The sequence below is a fragment of the Mobula hypostoma genome, chromosome 22 (genome assembly GCF_963921235.1).
Source record: "Mobula hypostoma chromosome 22, sMobHyp1.1, whole genome shotgun sequence".
NCBI classification, from domain to species: domain Eukaryota; kingdom Metazoa; phylum Chordata; class Chondrichthyes; order Myliobatiformes; family Myliobatidae; genus Mobula; species Mobula hypostoma.
In genome coordinates, this window is record NC_086118.1 from 26804293 (window position 1) to 26821725 (window position 17433).

Sequence of the window (17433 nt, forward strand, 5' to 3'; positions counted from 1 at the left end):
GATTTGCTCTGAAAAGAGATAAAACAGTCAGGTCAAGGTGCATTTCAGAAAGCAGTGTAATACAGGACTCCGTGTTCTATTTAGTGTTACACACATTAAAGGCAAATAATGACTACAGCTAGAAGACTAACCACTCACACTTGCAATCTGGCTGAAACTTACTGGTCTTCCAGTGTAATGAGTACATCCCATGATCCAGGATGACTGAACACCGACATTTTGTTCAGCTACTACAAATACAGACATCCCACCCCGCAAAAATTCATTTCAGGGAGGTAGCACAATCAATTTGCAGGAGACTCCCGGAACTTCTGGGAGAGGTGGGATGTCTGCAATAGAGTAGCTCCTTTGAAAATAGCCAGCTAGTTTAAATAACGTTAGCTATGCTAATGAACAAATGACACCTGTTAAACTCACCTCAACATGTCTTTTACAGTCTTAACCCACCATGGGTAATAGAAAAGTCACTGTTGCAAACAGTGCAGTGAGCAACACTGTCATTATTTTTGACCCCTATTAGGCAGGGGTACACTTTAGGGTAGTCTGGGGTGACGTACATTTTATATTTTCTTTTTTTGAAACACTCTCCCACGGCATTGGCATTTTCTCTCTTTCTCTCTCTCTCTCCCTCCTCTCTCTCTCTCTTTCTCTCTCTCTCTCTCTCTCTCCTCCCCCCCCCCCCCACTCGCTCACTCTCAAAAAAATTGATTTCTGGGACATTGTATATAATTTGCGGGCATCAGGGAGCCACTATTAATATGCGGGAGACTCCAGGAACTTCCGGGAGAGGTGAGATGTCTGCAAATACATTACAGGAAGGCCACAGCTTAAGGCTCTCCTACCTTTATACACTGAGGAATTAGGACATGTGTTAAACCTTTTTGACTTTAAAGAAGACATTTGACCTGGAAGATATTGATATCATATCAATGTAATGAAAATAGAATGATGAGGCTTACACTAAAAATGACAGCATGGAAGTTCTGCATTATATACATGTGTAGATGTTTTAAACATATACAGCAAGGAAACAGGCCCATCTTGACCATCTGAGTTGGGTCCATTTGGCCCACATCCCTCTAAACCTTTCCTCTCCATATATTTGCCCAAGCATCTGCTGAAGGTTTTCAGCCCGAAATGTCAGCTTTTTTCCATAGATGCTGCCTGGCCGCTGAGTTCCTCCAGCATTTGTGTGTGTGTTGCTGTCTTTTAAATGTTGTATTGTACCTGCCTCAACCATTTCCTCTAGCAGCTCATACCATACATGCCTTAATCTCCATGTAAAGAAGTAGCCCTCAGTAACGTTTTAAATATAACAACATTAGCTATTCTCCAATCTTTTGGCACCTCACCTGTGGCTAAAGATATTTTAAATAACTCTGCTAGGGCCTCTATAATTTTTGCACAAGCCTCTCACAGGATCTGAGGAAACACATTATAAGGCCAGGAAGTTTATGCACCCTAAGACAGCAAACATCTCCTTCTCTGTAATCTGTATAGGGTCCATGACCTCGTTGCTGCTTTGCCTCATGTCTATAGACTCTGTGTCCATCTCCCGAGTAAATACAGATGCAAAAAAAATCCACTTAAGATCTCACCCATCTCTTCCAGATTCATGTATAGATTACCACTCTGATCTTCCAAAGGACTAATTTTGTCCCTTTCTATCCTTTTGCTCCAAATGTATCTGTAGAAGCCCTTAGGATTCTCCTTTACTTTGTATGCAGGAGGAAACTCATGCCTTCTTTTAGTCCTGTCTAAGTGTTCTCTTGCGTTTCTTATATTCTTCGGATACTTCATTTGTTCCTAAATGTCTTTACCTGCTATGCAGGTCTTTCTTAACAAGGGCCTCACAATCTCTTGAAAACCAAAGTTCCCTAAATCTGACAGAAACATACAAACTCTGTACTGTCAAACTTTCACTTCTGAATTCCCACTTACCAATTACACATTTGCCAGAAAACAGCGTGTTGCAATCCACACTTGCCAGATCTTTTCTGATACTATCAAAATTGGCCATTCTCCAACTGAGAATCTCAGTCCAAGAACCAGACCTATCCTTTCCATAACTGCCTTGAAACTAATAGCATTGTGATCACTAGATGCTAAGCATTCCCCTACACAGACTTCTGTCGCCTGCCCTGTCTTATTCCCTAATAGGAGATTGCACTCTACAAGAGAAAATCTGCAAATCTGTTAGTGAGGGCTACTTCTTTACATGGAGATTAAGGCATGTATGGTATGAGCTGCTAGAGGAAGTGGTTGAGGCAGGTACAATACAACATTTAAAAGACAGCAACACACATAAAATGCTGGAGGAACTCAGCAGGCCAGGTAGCATCTATGGAAAAAAGTATAGTCGATGTTTTGGGCTGAAAACCTTTTGGGTCATAGCATTTTGTGTGTTGCTAGTATTGCACTCTCTCTAGTTGGGACTTCTATGTACAGTTTAAGAAAACTTTCCCAAACACTTTTGACAAACTCTTTTCCAACCACCCTTTTTATGTCTATGGGAGTCCCTGTCAATAGGTGGGAAGTTAAAATCATCTAGTATCACAGCCTTATGGTGCTTGCAACAGTCTGCGATCTCTCTACAAATTTGCTCCTCTAAATCCCGTGCACTATTGAGTTGTCTATAATATAATCCCATTAATGTGGTCCTACCTTTCTTATTCCTCAGTTCTACCCATACAGTCTCATTAGACGAGCTCTCCAGCATGTCCTGTCTGAGTACTGTTTTGATATTTTTCCCTGACTAGTCATGCCACCCCTCCCACTCAATCACATATAAAACAATGGAACCCTAGAACATTGAGCTGCTAGTCCTACCCCTCCAGCAACCAAGACTCAGTATTGGCTAAAACGTCATCATTCCATGTGCTGATCCATGCTCTAAGCTCATCCACCTTTCTTATAATACTTGCATTTAAATATACAGAACATTAGTCCCACCCTGATTCTTGACTTTGTATGAACGCTTAGCAACATCTTTCTCCACAACCATTCCACTTTCTGTTCTGGCACTATGGTTCCCATCCCCCTGCAACTCTAGTTTAAAACCGCCCCCACTCCCCACTTATGCAGCACCAGCAAACCTTCCTGCTGGGATATTAGTCTACCTTCAGTTCAGGTGTAAACTGTCCCTTCTCTACAGGTCTCATCTTCTTTGGAAGAGAGCATAACGATCCAAAAATCTGACACCATCTCCTTAGCCACGTGTTAAACTACATGATCTTCCTATTTCTGGCCTCACTAGCATATGACATGGGCAGCAATCCTGAGATCACAACCCTGGAGGTCATGTCCTTTAACTTAGCACGTAACTCCCTGAACTCTCTTTGCAGGACCTCGTCACCCCTCCACTCATACTACTACCAGAGAACTGACCGCTACGGCTTTCCTCTGCTAGGTCATCCCCCCAACAGTATCCAGAGCACGTTGTATCCAATCTGTTGTTGAGGGGAATGGCCACAGGGGTACTCTGCACTGGCTACCTACCCCCTTTTCCCCCTCCTCTCACCCAGTTACCTGTGCCTTGCACCTTGGGCATAACTACCTCCCTGTATGTCCTGTCTATCAACCCAACAGCCTCCTGAATGATCTGGAGTTCATCCAGTTCCAGCTCCAACTCCTTAACACAGTCAGTTAGAAGCTGCAGCTGGATACACTTCTTGCTGGTGTCCATGTCAAGACACCGCAGGTCTGTCTTCCCACATCCTGCAAGAGCATTCCACTATCCTGCCTGGCATCCCCACTGCTCTAAATGTGCAGTAAGAAACAAAGAAGGAATACGTAACAAATAAAAACTACCTAAGCTCTTTTTATTGGAATTTGCCAAGCACCTGATTATACACAATCCAATGTCTCCTCAGGAACTGTGATGCGCAAAATATGCTGACTGCTCCCGCTCACTTCTTTTAAACCCTCTCCTTCTATACAATCCAATGTCTCCTGGGGAACTGTCACACACAAAATGTGCCAACTGCCCCATTCGCCTCTTTAAAACTCCTTCTCTCCCTCTACACAATTTAATGTCTCCTCAGGAATTGTGGTATGGAAAATGTCAATGAAAAATAGACTAAAATGAATGAAAGAAATAGACTAAGAAATTTTAGAATATAATAAATAGAAGTAAGACATATGGTTTTTCTGTGCCTGCTTCATTGAGTAAGGGCTGATGTTTACCTCAGCGCATTTATTCGAAAAGGTCATAAAGGATGAACCAAGTGATAACAGCTGGTGTGTCTATTGTCAGTGATTGGCAATATTTTTAAAAATTCTGATGGACAGAATTAATCTGCATGTGTAAATGCAGGGATTAATCAAAATAGTATGGCTTTATTAGGGGTGATCATGCCTGTCCAATTTGACTAAAAATTTCCAAAGAGTTAACGGCTATAGCTGGTATACTGTGGGTAGTTTTGGCCAGCACAGTATTGAAATTATGTAATAGTACTGGAGAGGTTTGGAAGGAGTTGTCTAAGGTGCCTGGAGAATTGCTGCAGTTCCTGTCAATGATAAACTGTCGTTACTGCTCATCAGTGGTGAGTGAGTGAATGGTTGCGGAAGGGGTCCCTGTCAATTGGCTGCTTATTCTGCTTTTTAAAAATCATTACAATTTTTTTAAAACACAGCCTTCTATTATTTTCCTCCAAAGTAGATGACCTCATATTATTCCACAAGTGTTTGACATTGACTTGACTCACCTCTATACCTTTGAAGGCTTATCTTCATCTTGGTATGGTAAATATTAACTTCATGCCAATCACTGATTTTACTTTATGAATAACTGGGTTCCCAGCAGGGATCCATGTTGACATAATCTTCCAACCCAAAAAAATGGTCATTAATTCCTACACTTTGTTCTCTGTCCCCTGCCAAATCACAGCAGTTACCAATGCCATAGATTTACTCAAAAAGCCAACAGTATTTTAAATGTTATTCTATTTAGAGATATAGCACAGAGTAGGACCTTCCGGTGCTTCGAGCAACATCATCCCTGCAACCCCAATAACCCCAACTTACTCCAACCTAATCAAGGGACAATTTACAATGATCAATTAACCTACTCTGTACATCTTTGGACTGTGGGAGGAAACCAGAGCACCCAGGGAAAACCCACATATCCCACGGGAAGGATGTACAGAGACTTCTTATAGACAACGCTGGAACTAAACTCCAAATTCAGTCACCCCAAACTGTAATAATGTCATGCTAACCACTAACCGTGATGCCCAAATAAGTTAAGAAGCCTCTAGAAATGTGAGTATGAGTTCAGTTTTGTCATTACACTACAAGTTGTCAAATATAAGTAAAGTATTTCTCCTACCTTACTTTGACTTTAGAAACGATTATCATTTGAATGTCATAGTGGAAGAAGTTTGCTTGAAGCACATGTAAGTATAGTTTCAATGCCATGCTCTTTTGTTAGAGCAAGATTGAACCCAAGTGTGATAATCAATAATTATTTAGTTTAACAGGCCAAATGTTAAAGATGTGCCTACAGATTTAGCAGATTAACAAATGTATTTCTTGATCATGTGGCAAGGCCATTTGCAGCTGATAATTAAGTATTCCATTTAATTAAAAGAAAATTATTATGTCTCCTTCTGAACTCCTTTGTATTACTCCCATCCTGTGCATCCATTATAGCGTTTGCCTGCAAACCTTCTTAGGTAGCTGTTTTGATGCTCATGTGTGAGGTTTAGAAATGGAAAGAACTAAACACTTGCACTCAGTCTCCAATGATATTGATTAAAATGTAACAAGAGATATGCATGAAAAGTGAGAAAAGTGTATGAGTAATGGAGAATAACATACATTATTGTACAATCCTTTAATATTGATTTACTAAGTGTTATTTTGTAATAATGCAAAAGTCTTTTTTGCAAGGACTTACTGAGACAAAATTGAATCAGGATCTTCAGACTGCTGCTTAGGAAAGAGAAAGTCCATTTTAAATTAAGCAGCTTTCTAAAATCATTAATAGTTCTAGTAAAGCTATACTGTAACGGTAAAACTGACATTACTAATACACTACTGTGGCTAAAAAGATCCTGCGAGTGTGTTAGTGACTTGTGAATGAGAATGCTGGAAGGGGTGGAAACTCATTAAAAATCATGGATGCTGTAAATCTGAAATAATATCAGAAAATGCTGGAACAGTCATAGGGATGGGCAGCGTCTATGGAAAGGGACACAGTTAAAATTTGAGCTCCAAGGTCTTTCATCATAAATTCCTGACCTGCTGAGCTTTTCTCATCAACTTGTGTTGAAATGATTAACTTTTCACTTCGGGAGGAGAGCATGAGTGATATCTCTAGTACAGCACTGTACAGCTATAAATGATATATGGCATCTGTAGCTGGGACCTACAATGATCCTCACCTGGGAAATTGAGATCAGCCATGACTGACTGTGAAAAAAGACTGTGTACATGTGTAAACTTGTATTTGAGATCATGTAAAGCTACAGATATCAGTGGAGATACCCTACAGCCTGCATAGAAAACAGTAAATTCTCAGAAGAAATCACATTAGGACTATAGCTCCATGATAAACCCTAAGGGCATTAATCGTTGGTGATGAACCCTGTAATTCCTCCTGTGAAATGAAACCTGAGAATGTCAGTGATGCCATGGAGGTGTCTGTAAAATGGCAAATCTAGACAAATCCAACCGTTGGTCAGGTTTGCTGGAAAAGAGTTATTTCCCATACTCCCTTCAAACTTATACTCCTTATCCCTACTCCCTTTAAACTTACCGAGATTACAGAAAAAAAAACCTAGAAGAAGTGAATTAAAAGTGTATTGAAGTATAAACTGGAATACTATTCAATAGTTCAGAAAATCTTTTGGTCTTAGCTTTGTGGGCCGATGGGCCTGTATTGTGCGGCAGGTTTTCTATGTTTTCAATGTTTCTGTCACTAAAATCATGAGCATAGAAGATAATGGGAGTTTTAGGAATCTGTGAAATGAACTATGCACATCAAACAAAAGCAGTAGTGTGTTTCTAAACATATATATCACATCTGATTAATAGATAACAACTTACTGTATGTTAGTAAGTCATATCTGGATTCCACAATTTATTTTATGTTTTACTCCTGTATCCCCATGCACACTTCCCCGATCACAGCAAACATCTCCCCAACAATGCCATTCATTGAAATATTGAATAAAAAAACAACACTTCAAACATAACAGAAGTACATAGTTCCTTCAATATATATACTGTACAAGATATGGTCAACGGAGGCGGAGGAGCATTTACAGGGTTGCTTTGAATCAATGGACTGCACCATGTTCAGGAATTCATCTTCAGATCTGAATGAATGTCACAGCATTCACCAACTTCATCAAGACCTGCATGGATGAATCTGTGTCCTGGAGAAAAAAAAAGTTTTCTCAAACTAGAAAGCCTGGATGAACCAGGAGAGTCACATTTTGCCGAGGACTGGATCTGTGGCACTCAAGGCCAGTGAGCAGAATCCAACAAGTCCTCCGGGTACAACCTACAGAAGGCCATCATGACAGTGAAAAGGCAACTCTGTGTGAAACTAGAGATATAATCAGATACCCAACAGCTATGGCAGGATTTGCATGCCATTTTTACTTCCTATAAGGCGAAACCTAACAGTATAAATGGCAGTGATGCTTCATTCTCTGATAACCTGAATGCTTGTTGTGCATGCTTTGAAAGGGACAATAACACTAGATCTGTGCAAATCACCGTGATCTCCATCTTGGAGACCAATTATTAGAACATCCTTCAAGATGGTGAAGCTCCACAAGACATTGGGTCCCAATGGTACTTAAAGCCTGTGCCACCAACTGGCTGAAGTGTTCAAGGATATCTTCAACCTCTCACTAAAGTCTGAGGTTCTCACTTGCTTCAAAAGAGCGGTAATTGTACTGATGCCCAAGAAGATCAGGGTGAGCTGACTCAACAACTATTGCCCAGTGGCACTCAGTTACTGTGATGAAGTGATTTGAAAGGTTGATTATGGCTAGAATTAACTATTGTCTGAAGCATGGACCAGGATCCACTACAATTTGCCTATAGCCAATACCAATCTACAGTAGATGCAATCTTACTGGCGCTCCACTCTGCTTTGGAGCAACCAGATAACAGCAAAACATACTGTATGTTAGATAGTTGTATATTGATTACAGATCACCATTCAATACCATCATCCCCTCATTATTAATTAACAAGCTTCTAGACCTGGGCCTCCATACTTCTGTTGGCAACTGGATCCTCATTTTCCTTATCAGACCAAATTCAGTGCAGATCAGTAAGAGTATCTCTCCATTACTGACAATCAACACGGGCTCAACTCAAAGATGTGTGCTTAGCACACCACTCTGCTCTCTTTACACATGACCATGCTGCTAAGCACATCTCAAATACCATCTATAAATTTGCAGTTCGCAACACTGTTGTTGGTAAAATCTCAGACAGCAACAACAGGTTTATAACAGTGAGACAGATTAGCTGGTCAAGTGGTGTTGCAATTACAACCTTGCACTCAACATCAGCAAGACCAAGGAATTAATTGTGGACTTCATGAAGGGAATTTTGGAGAACACACATCAATCCTTATTGAGGGGTCAGTGGTGGAAAGACTGAGCAGCTTCAAGTTCCTGGACGTTAACATCTCAGAGGTTCTATCTTGGGTCCAACATATTGACGTAATCATAAAAAAAGGCATACCAATGGCTCCAAGTTATTAGGAGTTTGAGGAGATTTGGTATGAGTCAGAATCAGGATTAATATCACTGACATATGATGTGAAATTTGTTGTTTTGCAGTAGTAGTACAGTGCAATACATCAAAAATACATTAAATATATTTATATGAAAAATAAATTAAATAAATAAATCATGCAAAAGAGAGCAAAAATAATGGGACAGTATTCATGGGTTGGTTCATTGTCTGTTCAGAAATATATCACAACTACTAGAAATATATACAGGTGTCCCCCACTTTTCGAACGTTCGCTCTACGAAACCTCACCGTTACAAAAGACCTACATTAGTACCCTGTTTTCGCTTTCAGAAGGTGTTTTCACTGTTCCCAAAAAAACTCAGCAAGCGAAAAAAATCAGCACGGGATAAAAAGCAGCGCGCACCCCGAGCAGCCGCTCTACCCGGATACGGAACGGCATTCTCGCCAGCATTGCTTTAACACGAGCCTGTGAGCAGTCGTTTGCAAGATGAGTTCTAAGGTATCGGAAAAGCCTGAAAGAGCTCGTAAGTGCGTTACACTTAGCGTAAAACTAGACATAATTAAGCGTTTCGATCGTGGTGAACGAAGCAAGGACAAAATGAGTTTGGCTTGTGGAAGCTGACGAAGATGATGTTGAAGAGGTTTTGGCATCCCATGACCAAGAACTGATAGATGAAGAGCTGATGCAATTGGAAGAGGAAAGGATAACAATCCAAACCGAATGAGTAATGATAAAGTACGACTTTAATTTTGAAAGGGTATGTAGGTTTAGGGGATATTTGCAAGATTCTTTGAGTCCTTACAAAGAACTGTGTGATAGAAAAATGCGCGAGGCTCAGCAGTGAAGCAAGCCTTCCACATCAGCCACAGCAGACGACGAACCTCGACCTTCGACATCGAGGTGGGCAGGCATAGGAGAACATGAGCTGCCTGCCCTGATCGACGATGAGATGACACCCCGTGTCCTACCACTCCAACACCCAGGTTGCGGACAGATACTGTACCGATTCGCGGAGAATGCAGCAGTAGCCAGGAGGCACACAGCACGTCTTTAAGAAAAAAGCCAAAATAAACATGCTAATTAATTAGGTGCCGCCCCACACGTAATTGTTGGCCCAGATCAGAGGCGATGCAATCGGCAATTGGCACTGATCTGGGCCGACAATTATGTGTCCGGCAGCACGTAATTAATTAGCATGTTTATTTCGGCTTTTTTCTTAAAGATGTGCTGGGTGTGTCCCGGCTACCGCTGGACCCCTGTGCGCTTCGCGGCAATGTATTAGTTGGTGGCCCGGAGGGTGGGGGACACTGCACCACCCAACCTCCGACTCAGCCTAACACATCATCATCAGTGTGCTCTGCGGTGTCCCAATTCCGGTAAGTGATACTACACTGTACATATATTATTTCTACTTTATATCGGCTGTGTATTTTTATGTGTTATTTGATATGATTTGGCAGCTTCATAGTTTAAAGAATACTGGAGAGCGCTTGCGCCGTGTTTTTGCCAACAGCGCTTGCGTGAGATTTTCTGCCGAAGGCGCTTGCGTGAGATTTTCGCTACGGAGAACAGTTCAGTAATGATTGTGGAAAAGTATTTCTACTTTATATAGGCTGTGTATTTATCATATCATTCCTGCTTTTACTATATGTTACTGTTATTTTAGGTTTTATGTGTTATTTGGCATGGTTTGGTAGGTTATTCTTGGGTCTGCGAACGCTCACAAAATTTTCCCATATAAATAAATGGTAATTGCTTCTTCGCTTTATGACATTTCGGCTTATGAACCGTTTCATAGGAACACTCTACCTTCGGATGGCGGGGGAAACCTGTATATAAATAAAATATACTATATAACGCAACTACTAGAAATATATACAGTGGCATGCAAAACTTTGGGCACCCCTGGTCAAAATTTCTGTTACTGTGAATAGCTAAACGAGTAAAACATGAACTGATTTCCAAACGGCATAAAGTTAAAGATGACATATTTCTTTAATATTTTAAGCAAGAAAACTTTTTCATTTCCATCTTTTAGTTTCAAAATAACAAAAAAGGAAAAGGGCCCAAAGCAAAAGTTTGGGCACCCTGCATGGCAGTACTTAGTAACACCCCCTTTGGCAAGTATCACAGCTTGTAAACACTAAGAGCCTTTCAATTCTTGTTTGGGGGATTTTCGCCCATTCTTCCTTGAAAAGGGCTTCTAGTTCTGTGAGATTCTTGGGCTGTCTTGCATGCGCTACTCTTTTGAGGTCCATCCACAGATTCTTGTTGATGTTTAGGTCAGGGGACTGTGAGGGCCATGGCAAAACCTTCAGCTTGCGCCTCTTGAGGTAGTCCATTGTGGATTTTGAGGTGTGTTTGGGATCATTATCCTGTTGTTGAAGCCATCCTCTTTTCATCTTCGGCTTTTTTACAGACAGTGTGATGCTTCCTTCCAGAATTTGCTGGTATTTAATGGAATTCATTCTCCCCTCTACCAGTAAATGTTCCCTGTGCCACTGGCTGCAACACAAGCCCAAAGCATGATCGATCCACCCCCATGCTTAACAGTTGGAGGGGGGTTCTTTTCATGAAATTTTGCACCCTTTTTTCTCCAAATATACCTTTGCTTATTGCGGCCAGAAAGTTCTATTTTAACTTCATCAGTCCACAGGACTTGTTTCCAAGATGCATCAGGCTTGTTTAGATGTTCTTTTGAATCTTTTGAATAGAACTTTTCTTTTGATTCCTTTTCTTTTGATCCCTTTCCTTTTGATTCTGCTTATGGAAGCTAAAGCATTCTGCAGTCAACAATGGCTTTGGTTATAAATGTTCCTGTGTTACTTTCATAATATCAGTAAAGCTCATTTCAGCTTTTTTGGTTGGAGTCATCAAACCCCTAAGCAAACTATATGTTTTTCCACCCAATGCACTCAGCAAAACTAGTACTTGTTTCTTATTGGCTATTCCATTTGCTTTAAAATATTGCCCAATTAGCTCAGTATACATATTCCAGTTATATGTTGTGCTCTCAAACATAACAATCTTTCCGATGCAGCTAACCATTTCTGCTCTTTTTTTTAATGATTATTATCACCAGGTACTCACTGTAACTGAACTCATGAATTATTCTGCTTTCTGACTTTTTTTTAACTCAATCGCCTTTCCTTTTGTGAAGAAAACATGCAATGCTTTTTTTTAAAAACTCAGATGTCTGGCTGCATTTCAACAGGTAGGTAGTCATCTTGGATTTGTTTAAAACTTCCTCATCGCCACTGTTATGTCTTATAAAACAAGGAAGCCGTGAGATGCAATTCTTAGTTTGTTTTTTACTTTAAGCAAAGCACGCTCTTATCACATGTATGACCCATACATTTCACGTATTTTTACATATAACCTTTAATGAATTAGGGTGTATGGGGTGTCAGGGAGGGGTAGCACCTCTTGTGTGAAGACCTGTCGTACCTTCCGAGGTAGGTCCTCCACCATTGGTCCTCACCTGGCACACAGTTCTCACCTGTGACTCCAAGTAAGCTGTTTGCATGCAACGGAGGCCACACCCTGGGCAACAGTTTCGACAGGCCAGACAAACCAGGTGAGAGTGGCTGTTGGGTTTTTCTGAACCCTCGATGACTTCAGACTTGTCTACCCAAAGCATGTGCAGGCTGAGTTCAGTGGACTGCATGGAGGAAACCACCACCACCAGCTGGTTTCCCAGCACACGTTATGGAGCGCAAAGAGCATGGCAAGACACATAAATAGCCCTGGTCGTCCACTGCATCCTCACTTATCTCCAGCCATCTTGACTCTCATCGTGCCACTCAATCCAAATAGGCTAGGATGAGAGAGTGAGGTTGACAACTTGAAAACTCTCCCTCACTTCCATCAAATTCACATGCAAGTAACAACATTGAAACAACAGCATAAAGAATGAGCAGCAGGCACCTCAACTACAGAACCTTTACACACTTACCCCATGTGCAGGAGGTACTTCCTAGCCCAGATTGGACTCATCAATCACCTCCCGAAACACAAATAACAAACACGCCCACCCAAGGATGTCAGTGGTCCTCATTGCTCGCGATGGACATGCACACACAGTGAATTATTTAATCGAACAAGATACATAATCAAACAATATATTTACAATATGACTCAAATACTACTGAATATTAAATACACAACATCATGTACACAACTTAGTTGCTCCTATTTTGAACTCTTTTTGTAACTTTCATGTTTTTTCACTGCATTACTGCTGGAAAACAAATATTTCATGATTATTAACTAAGTTCTGAATCATCTTTGATCCCTACTTTTGGCTTCGTATTGCAAAACCAAAACCATAAGTTAATAGGTTTTAAGAACTAAATACTTTCCATTTGCCTCTGTTTGCAAATAACTTTAATTCCACATGGTTACTCGTACTGGTTAAAGATTGTAGAGCTAATCATCAGAATAGCAAATGAAAATGTAACAGATTTTATAATCCCTGACAAACAAATCCCATTTATATTTTCTTCCCACTCACTGTCATAAACCATGGCATTTTGTAAAATAAAAACAAGTTCCTAATGTTCTACATTCCCCATCATTGACTGTATTAAATTTTCTCATCATAAAGTCTATGAAACAGTATGTTTTTTCTCATTTCACATCTCTAGAATTTGCTATTTATTGCTTTTTTTAAAGAGTACATTATTCTTACCTTGAAACCCATGTAGGTGACTTGTCCAGTGGCAATATACTTTCCACTCTTACTAACCGTAACAAAGGAGATATTGTTTGTGTGACTTTCCAGGAAAGCTTGTTGGCTACTGTTCAAATTTTGTATTATAGTTGTACATCCCAGGGGGTAAATTATATTTTCACCATCAGGGTGCACAGATAAGCCACTAGGCACCTTGCCTGCAATACAAAAATAGAGTGGCGTGCTGTTTGATCTGAATCAGATATAAGAATCCCTGATTACATTCAACACTTAATATTTTGCAGAAGGGACTTCCAGAAATGGTTGCAAATCCCAAGAATAGCAAATAGTCCAAAGAAATATAATATACATGTAAAGATTAATAAATACTGTAAGTAACATAATGAACAAAATATAACACATATAATAAAGGTAATGATGATGCATGAGAGATACTATATTATATTCCAACTGCCGTGTTCTCACCCACTCATTTATCTTGCACATATTGTTTTACATCATCAACAAATTGGATATATAATATTTCATTCCCTCAACAAATTATTGATGTAGATTGTGAACAGCTAAGGTCCAAACATTGGCCCCTGCAGACGCCCACATAGCCTGTGAAACTGACAATGGCAAGTTCATTTTAACCATTTACTTTCAGTCTGTTAACCAATTCTTAATCTATGTCAATAGATTACCCCTGATACGTTGTGCCTCTGATGTTTCTGACCAATATCCTGTGTGGGACCTTGCCAAAAAGGTTCACCAAAATTCAAATACAGAAGATTCACAGGTTTCTGTATTTCCTTACTCTAATAATTGTATTTGTAAATAATTCCCACGAAAATTATTTCCATTTAACAAATTCACAATGACTTTGCTCAATCCTATTATTCTTTGCTTTGTGCTTACATCCCTCAACATAGATTTCACTTAACACACATAGTTCCCAATCTACAGGATTTTGCAATATGATAACCAATGGAAAGATAATTAATGACAGTATCATGAAATAGCAGTTGTGCAATTTTTATTTGGAATCTGGAATGTACTGCCTGTGGATGTGGTAGCAGCAGTTTTCATTGTGAGTCCAAAAGGAAGTCTGATAAATATATTGTGAAGAAATATTTTTAAGATGACAGAGAAAAGTCCAGGTTGGAATTAATGAATTCCTCTGGAAGTAATCCAGCATGGACACAATGGGCTGAATGACTATAGCAATTCAATGATTTGATGATGCAAAGTACCCACTCTTTATCGACCCCTCTTTCAAAACTCCAGAATATGGGTCATCAGGTCTTTCAGTTTCACCACCTCCCCAGCCCTTTTGCTTTACTAATTCCTTTCAGTGTTATATTCTTGCTGGATGCTTGATTCTCTCAGACTTCTGGTGGAGACTTTTTCTGTGACAACCAGTAATTGTTTAATATTTCTGCCTTTCCTTATTCCATCATTACAATTTCTCCAAATTATATCCGCAAGGAATACACTTTTGTCCTTGCGAGTACATGGAAGACCTCTCACAATCTAATTTAACTTTCTTGATATTTTAATCACAACACCTTCCCTTTCTTTATCAATTTCTTTTTCATCCTTTGCTGAATACCAAAATGTTCCTGAAATTCAGACCGATTGCTATTGGTGGCAACTTTGTAATCGTTTAATTTAATACTATCCTTAATTCCACCACTCAGTGAAGCACAGATCAGTTTTCCTAGACAATAAGACCATAAGAAATAGGAGCAGAATTAGGCCATTTGGCCCATCGAGTCTGCTCCACCATTCCGTCATGGCTGATTTAATATCCCTCTCAACCCCATTCTCCTGCCTTCTCCCTGCAATCATTGCCACCCTGACTAATCAGTAACCTATTAACCCCCATTTTAAATATACTCAGTGACTTGGCCTCTACAGCCGTCTGTGGCAATGAATTCCACAGATTCTCTGACCTCTAGCTAAAGAATTTCCTGCTCATCTCTGTTCTAAATGGATGTCCCTATACTCTGAGGCTGGGCCCTCTGGTCCTCGACTCACTCACTATAGGAAATATCCTCTCCACATCCACTCTTTCAATATTTCATAGGTTTCTATGAGATTTCCCTCATTCTTCTAAACTCCATTGAGCACAAGCCCAGAGTCATCAAACGCTCCTCATATATTAATCCTTTCATTGCTGAAATTATTCTCAAGAACCACCTCTGGACCTTCTCCAATACCAGTATGTCTTTTCTCTGATAAGGACCCCAAAACTGTTTATAATACTTCAAGTACAGTCTGAACAATGCCTTATAAAGTTTTAGCATGAAATCCTTGCTCTTATATTCTAGTCCTCTCAAAATGTATGCTAATATTGCATTTGCCTTCCTTACTACTAATTCAACCTCCAAGTTAACCTTCAGGGAATCCTACACAGGGTCTCCCAATTCCCTTTGCACCTCTGAGTTTTAAAATTTTCTCCCCACTTAAAAAATAGCCTATGCCTTTATTCCTTTTACCAAAGTGGTTGACCACACACTTCCCTAAGCTATATTCCATCTGCCGCTTTTTGCCCATTCTCCCAATTTGTCTGAATACTTCTGCAGACTCCTGCTTCCTCAACGCTACCTGCTCCTCCACCTATCTTCATATCATCTGCAAACTTGGCCACAAAGCCATCTGAAGGCGAGAAAGAAATTCCTGGGTGGTATGAACACCCCAGATTGCATCCTCAACATTTTAAAGTGGGAGGGTGACAGCCGGAGGTAATGGTCCATGTAGGAATAATGATATGGGTAGGTCGAGTGACGAGGTTCTACATAGGGAATTCAGGGATATAGGTGCTACGTTAAAGGGCAAGACCTCCAAGGTTGTCATTTCCAGATCGCTACCCGTGCCATATGCTAGTGTAGCTCCCCTGGCCACCCTCAGGGTTGCTCGGCTCGCTGTCGTCTAGGGAAACAGCCCTCGGCCCCGGCAAACTGGGCAATAGTTTGTGTGGATGCTGTGTGATGTAACCCACTCCGCCCAAGTAACAGACAATACAGCAGATACGATTAAATGATTTACAGTTTATAGATATTATCGGAACTATATAATTAATGGAGAATAAAATATAAAAGGAAAATAAAAGGCGCCACACTTATCAAAGTTCAGTCTCTTCATGCACAAACAGTTGGAGCTCGGGACCCTTCTTCTTCACCCTGCGACCCCTCAGACCGCCTCGACTGGCTGCCTGGGACCAACAACGGTGGTCGATCAGACGCTCCACACAAGTCCATCTCCATCTCCTCTCCTCGCCGAATGCCCCGCTTGGGGTCCGACCCCGTTAGCGGACTCACAGCACCTGCTCTATCCTCTGTCTCTCTCTCCCGCCTTCTCCCCCCAAACCCGGCGCACACAATATCTTACAGGTACACCAACAACATAACAACTATCGCAATCAACAAACTGCTAGCGGGAAGGACTTTCTCAGCGTTTAATATAACAAAGAAGCATTCCCAAGTATAACATAACAAAGAAGCCATTTTAATTAGCCTACGCAGTAAAAGACGAAACCCCCTTACACTAGTGAGGCCAGAAGTAGGAAGATTATGCATTTTAACACATGGCTAAGGAGTTGGTATAGGATTTTCGGATCACTGGGTACTCTTCCAGGGAAGGTGGGACCTATACAAAAGGGATGGTTTTCACCTGAACTGGAGGGGGATCTAATACCCTAGCAGGAAGGTTTGTTAATGCTTCACGGTGGAGTTTAAACTAGAGTTGCAGGAGGATAGGAACCCGAGTACCAGAACAGTTAGTGGAGACGTTGTGGAGACAGGTGTTGATAAGACCTCAGGCAAAGTCAGGAATCAAAAGGTTGAGCGTGTATATTTGAATGCAAGAAGTATCATAGGAAAGTTGAAAGAGCTCAGGCATGGATCTACACCCAGAGTTATGATGTTGCAGCCACTTGATTGCAGGAGGGGCAAGGCTGGCAGCTCAATATTCGGTGTTCTTTTTTTTTAGATGTGACACAGCAGAAGAGATTAAAGAAGGTGGGGTG

At 40.6% G+C, this 17433-nt stretch overlaps 1 protein-coding gene across 1 annotated transcript in view; it reads right to left on the minus strand.

Moving 5' to 3' along the window:
• The window catches only part of cfap52 (cilia and flagella associated protein 52), an 81103-nt gene that overhangs the window by 59604 nt on the left and 4066 nt on the right, over positions 1–17433 (minus strand). The window contains exon 2 of the mRNA XM_063030773.1: positions 13419–13618. Within this exon, the coding sequence (XP_062886843.1) occupies positions 13419–13618 (200 nt within the window). The remainder of the gene's footprint in view (positions 1–13418; positions 13619–17433) is intronic.